The following is a 6184-nucleotide window of genomic DNA, read 5'->3' as shown; positions in this document are numbered from 1 at the left end:
GGCCCAGCGCGGGTGTCCCGGCGATGTCTGGCGCTGAGGCGACGGCGGCGGCGGCGGCGGGATCGGGAGCAGGAGCGGGAGCCCGAGCCGGAGCGGGATCGCGGCGGCGGCGGTGGCGGCGGCGTCCCCGGCGGCGGCGGCGGCTCCGCGGCGGGAGCTGGCGGCTGCGGCGGGTCTGAGCGGCGGCGGCGGCGGCGGCGGCGGCGGCGCGGGCGGTGGCGGCGGGGCGGGCGGCGGCGGGGCCTCGGCCCCTCTCCTCGCTCCGCCCCCGGAGCCCGGGGATGAGGCGGGGAGGCCGCGGCGCCGGCGGCAGCAGCAGCAGCAGCAGCAGCCGCAGCAGCAGCCTCGAGGGGGCCCCTCGCCCGCCGCCGGCCTAGCGCCCCCGGGACCCCCGGCTCCCCCGGCCCCGCGGCCCCCGAGCCCTCCGTCGCCTCCCGGGGGCCGGGGCCGCCCGCGCCGCGTCCGAGCTGCGGGGACCGCGCCGAGGAGCATGTCCGCGGACACGGAGATGGAGAAGAGCATCAAGGTAGGCGGGGGGAGTGCCCCCCACCCCGGGAAGGGAGGAGGGGGCGCCTCCTCACCCCCTCCAGAGCCTCCGCGCCCGCCTCGGGCTCTCGCCAACTTCCACGGGCGAGGCCGGTGCCAGCCCCCGAGGAGAAGGAGCTGGGGAGAGATGCAAGGGTCTGGCTTGGCATAGTGTAGGCGCCTAATAAGTTCTCATTTACCGACCGACGTTGTCCTTCCGACATTCGGCTAGTTTGGGGCGCCACGGTGAGTCACTAATAGTACTAGTACCTGTCTCGTTGTGAAGTTCAAATGAGATGTTGGGAACAGGTCAGTGTCCGCAGCTGCGACGATGATGATGGTGAAGAGGATGATGAAGATAGCTGTCGTTTAGATATCCCAGTGAGCCTTTACAAATATTATCCCATTGGATCCTCGCAAACCATCCTAGGGATTAGGTGTTATAATTTCCATTTTACAGATTGGGAGACTGAGGCAGGCAGACTTGGTCCATGGTCTCACGGCCAATGTCTGAGGTCGGATTTGAACTTGGGTTTTCCTGGCCCCAGGTCCGGCTGTTAGAGTCAGCTGTTAATATTAACTGGCTGTGGGGCCTCAGTTTCCTCTTTTTGTGAAATGGAGATGCAGCTGCTGCTGCTAACTGGAGTATCCTCCAGAGACTGACCAGTGGCTCAAAGGAAGTGATTGAGGAGAAGAGCTTTGATGGGATTCCTCAGGCCCAAGGCTTAAGAAGGGTTTTAATTGGCTAGGTGGGGGGGTGACCCCCAGATCACACAGCCCCTTAATCTCCCTGAGCCTCAGTTTACCCCTCTGAAATTCGAGGGGCTTGGGAGGCATGTAGGACGGGTGACAGGCTGGTGAGACACATGTGAACTGAGGGATGCATGTCACTTGTAGCAAAGAGGGAGCCAGGGTTAGCACCAGAGGACCTGGTGTCATCTTCCCCCTGACATTGACTAGCTGTGTAACCTCGAGGGAGTCGCTGTATCCTCCCTGAGACTCAGTTTCCTCCTCTGTGAAATGGGGATAATGTTAGTACCTACATCATAGGGTTGTTGTGAGGCTCCCATGAGATTGTGTTCCTTTAGGAAACTAATGTGTAAGGGCCCTCACAGCTCCATAACTCCAGAGCTGGAAAGAAAGGACCTCCCTTAGCATCATCCCCACCTCCCCCCCAAGAAACCTAGGCCCAGGGGTTATGCACATAGTAGGCACCAAGTGTTTTCAAACTTGCAAGTAAATGTCAGCTAACATTACTTTTTACCATCTCTGTGGAAGGAGAAGGAGGCCTAGAAAGATAACCTCAGTTTCTTCCAGCTTCCCTAGAAGAAGACTGTTGGTCAGGTTGACCATCCAGAAGGCTCACTAGGACTTGAGCATCAGGGCCAGGGTGCTGACCTTGGATTAGAAAGGTTTGGGTCCAGATCCCTTTTTTTTCCCCTTCCTGAGATGGTCCTGGTGTGTGTTTTATCTAACTATGTAAGGCTTTGGTGTTAGTGGGTGTAGCACTGGACTTGGTATCAGGAAGACAGCTTCTAATAACACCTGTGGGAGTTTCCTTATCTGTCAAATGGGGATAGCACTTGGAAGGCCTTCCTTATCACACGGGGTTGGGTTTAAGTGGGAATAGATTTCGGTGGCACTTAGAGATCTTCTAGTCTTCTTTTGACACCTGAGGAAATTAAGGCCCTTACCCAGGAACGAATTTATCTGAGGAAACAAAGGTAGTAAGCAAGAGAACCAAGACTTACGAGGGCTTAAGTCTTCTACTCCACATTTAGTGCCATTTCCCCTGTATCCCCTTGACTCCCATTCATCTCTCTGGCCTCCTACTCAACACCACACCTCAGCCCTTGCCTCCTTTCTCCTGCTTATGGCTGAGCATGGGCGTATAACTCTCCTGTGTAGACTGTTATATTTCTGGTTTACAAATCTGCCTTCCCCACCACCGCTCTGGGAGGTTGCAGCATCATAGAATTTAAAACTGGAAAGGGTCTTAGAGACCATCTAGTTCAAGGCTCTGATTTTGTAGATGGATAAACTGAGGCATCAAGTAGGCAAGATGTTTGCCCAAAGTTTATTTGGAGTGGAAGGGCTTAGAAGGATTCAGGCTTCAGGGGGTTAAGTAATTCCCCCAAAGTCCCAGCAGGTAGCAAGGAGCAGAGCTGAGCTTGGAATCTCAGGACTTTCCACTCCAACACACTTAGGGTAGTTGTTAGTAATCCATCTTCATCGATGTGGAAGCTGAAGGCCATCCTGGCTGTGGTCCCAGACTAATTCAGGGCAGAGATGGGATTTAGACCTAGGATTTCTGAGGCTTAGTTCAGAGGCCTCTGTCCTCTACCCACAACTTCTGCCCCTAGCAAACCTCCCCCCCATCCCTTCATCTTCCACAAGGTCCCCCTTCTTTTTCCCTCTTCACCCCAGCATCTGGTACTGTCTGGAGGGAGTAACATTCTCTAGGTCTCCTGCCTCCCGTTCCTACTTTGGCTCTTCTTTTTCCCCCTTCTGCTAGTGTAATGACAACAAACCCTTTCCTTGAAAAAGATGTGATGGATGAATCTATGAATGATGGGCTAAAATTTCAGGTTCTTACACGACTAGTGATTAGACCAGGTAGGGATGTGTCCTGAATGACTGTGGCTTATTTCTCTTGAAACCATATGCATGTGTCTGGTAGTGGGTCCCAGGGAGGGCATTTACTTTGGGGATTTTAGGGAGCATTTTGGCTGTGTTTTGATGGTTTGGGATACTTTGGAGCATTGCTCTCCAAAGGGAATCCTGCTCTGCAGAGCAGAAGCAGTGGGAGGGGTGAATTTGAGCACCCACCTTGGAGTCCAGAATCGGGACTTCAGTTCTTGCTTATGCTGATGTCCTAGCAGTGTGAGCTAGGCCATTCCCTGCACAGCTCTGAGCTTCATCTGGAAAATGAATGGCCATAGTAATAGGATTTCCCTTGTGACATAGGAAATGTGCTTCTGAAAACTGCTTCCCAAAGTTCCTGGTCTGACCTCCAAACCTCTGCCGGTTCCCCTGGTGAGCTTCAATTTGTTTAAAAAGAACTAAGAGTGCTTGCTGACTTACTGCTTCCTTTACTAGGGGAGAGACAAATAAATGGGATTTTCAAAGAGTCTATAATAAATTGAGTTTTCTAAAGCCTATTTTTTTCTTCCTGTTTTGACTTCTTTTTCCTTGACTCTTCAGTGCTTAGCATGGTGCCTGGCACTCAGGAAGTACTTAAATGCTTGGGAATGGATTTTTTTCCTTTTAAAATGAAACAAGCCAAATTGTTCTTGACATGTCTGAAAGTTACTTTGATGGACATGTGTCTAGGAAATATGAAGGCTTAATTGTGCAAAGCAGAGGCAAGCTAGAAGCTGTCGTGCCACTTTGGGTGCAAAGTCTGACGTGCAGCATTATTTCCTGACATCTTGGAAACCGAAGTTTTTGATACTTATTTCATTCCTCTTTAGGTGTTTCCCTGGCACAGGCTTCCTTTGGTAGGTTAGATTTCCTTCTGTGTGTGAACCCTGGAAGGGCAGCTTCCAGTGACCAGTTCAGTACTTGTGTCAGTTCAGTTTTAATGTATTTTATAGGTAATGACATAAGGTTCAGGCCAAGGACTTCATTGTTACAGGCAGCCCAGGGGTGAGGAGACTCCCATTACGAGTGTAGGTCAACACCTCTGCACCTTGGAGTCTTAGACTCCCAGCCTGGGGTGGGGAGAAGGTTCAGTGGTTGGCCAGGGTTACTTACATTACCAATATGGGTAAAAGGCAGAACTTGAACTCAGGTTTTCAGGCTGGCTTTTTATCTACTAGGCCATGTCACCTCTTTTAAATGATATGTACTGGAGTTTACTCAGTGTAGTAGGAGTGCCAGCTTTTCAAGGAAGCTAAGGAAGACCTATGCCTTTAAAAAACATTAAGGTTTAAAATTTATTTTCTGCTTTGTTGTATCTGACTCTCCTTCTTTGGGGATTGGAAAATTTTTTTAGATGGATGACTGAATTATATGCTATTGTGAAGATGACCCAAGGGGAAAAATTGCATGTACACTTAAAAGCCTCATAGCCTATATTTTTTAGGTATGGAAATAGGACATGTAGTTTAGAAAGTCAGTATTTTCACCTCGGGAAAATTGACCTTTTTTTTGAGCACAGCCCAAATTAATTTTCTAATCTCCATGTTTTGTAGCTTTTCTTGATTAACAACTTATTAATAGTTACATACAATTTGTTGATGCAAAATAGAGTTGTTTGTTAGGCATTGCCTTGCATGTGTTCAGCCCCTTCTCAGAGGCAGCACGGCACAAGCTAGCACAGGCCTTGAAGCCTGAAGACCCACGTTTGACCCTGACTGGCTCTGTGAAGCAGTCAGGTCACATCTTTGTGAGCCTCTGTTTTTCTCATTAGTGAAATAGGAATGAGGCTGCCTGCATTACTTAGCTCACTTTTTTGTGTAAACTTTAAAACTCTATAGAAATGTGTTAAGAGTATCTGATGGAAATCTCTTGCAATAACCATCAATTCCCAGTTTTCGGCTCTTTGGGAAAAGAGTTAGCATCATTCCTATAAAACTTTGGTTTGTGACGTCTTGGTGTATTCATTTGTTTGTGGTGTTGGCAGCATCGGTGCTGTTTAGGCTGAGGGGCCACAGTTTAGAAAGTATGGAGATGAACTGGAGACCCTCAAGAAAAGGACAAGTAGTAGCGGGAAAGGCCTTGAGATTATGCCACATGATGAGTAGGGCTGTTTGCCCTGGAGTGAAAGGACTGGAAGACCCAGCAACTGTCTTCTAGGGAAAAGGACTTGTTCTGCTTAGTGCCAGAGAGCAGAAGTAGGAGCAGTAGGTATAACAGGCCAAGGCGTACTTAGTCTTGACATCAGCTGAAATTACCCAAACAATTAGAACTGCCCAGTAGTAGCCTGGGCTGCCATGGGAGGTACTGGGTGTCCTCGAGCAGGGCTGGATGACCACTTTTTGGCTCTTTCCAAATGAGAGTTTGTGCACGGAGATGATTTGGAGTCGATCATCTTTGAGGGGCCTCTCAAAGCTGATACCATGAGACCTTAAGAGAGGTTATACAGGTAATAGATAAATGTGTAGCAGAGGTGGACTTTGAACTCAGGGCATAGGAGTCCAAATCCGGAACTTTGTTCACTGGACCATGTTGGCCTTTGCAGTGATAACATGATAGAAGGGCCTTGGGCGTGCTGTCTGAGTACTCTTGGAGGGCTGAAGGAGCTTGAAAGGACTGGGTGAGGCTAGCCTGGAGAAAAGAAGATGAGAAGGCGGTAGCACAGTACTTGGCACGTAGTAGGTACTTAATAATAAGTGCCTGTTCACTTGCACTCTGGTGGAGAGAATCTTGTATTTCTCATCTGTCTTTCCTCTGAATTCTTTTAGTTCTTCACATTATCCACGTAACCTTTGTCCTGTTCTGCCTTAATAATACTTGATTCCATACCAGTGCCTTTACTAGATGGTAAACTTTTATAGTACTCAGGTTTACACATTTATTCTTCCACATTTCCTAGCATTCTGTTTTATACCTAGTAGGTGCTCAATAAATATTTTAAAATTAGAACATTATGTGTTTGAATTGATCAGCTTTGAAATCAGCTCAGGAGGCTTGACCTAGTCTATTTGAGATCGTT

General features: G+C 49.2%; 1 protein-coding gene across 5 annotated transcripts in view; it reads left to right on the top strand.

Moving 5' to 3' along the window:
- The first annotated feature begins 427 nt into the window (after positions 1–427).
- The window catches only part of MAPKAPK5 (MAPK activated protein kinase 5), a 51236-nt gene continuing 45479 nt past the window's right edge, over positions 428–6184 (top strand). For all 5 annotated transcript variants that reach the window (XR_005010491.1, XR_005010493.1, XR_005010492.1 and 2 more), the window contains exon 1: positions 428–526. Coding sequence is in view for 2 of the 5 variants with exons in the window: in XM_036760666.1 (XP_036616561.1) it covers positions 491–526 (36 nt within the window). In the remaining 3 variants the exon portion in view is untranslated. The remainder of the gene's footprint in view (positions 527–6184) is intronic.

This window comes from Trichosurus vulpecula, chromosome 1, assembly GCF_011100635.1.
Source record: "Trichosurus vulpecula isolate mTriVul1 chromosome 1, mTriVul1.pri, whole genome shotgun sequence".
Classification (NCBI taxonomy): domain Eukaryota; kingdom Metazoa; phylum Chordata; class Mammalia; order Diprotodontia; family Phalangeridae; genus Trichosurus; species Trichosurus vulpecula.
The sequence above is the reverse complement of the archived record's forward strand: the minus strand, read 5'-3'. Positions and strand labels throughout refer to the sequence as shown.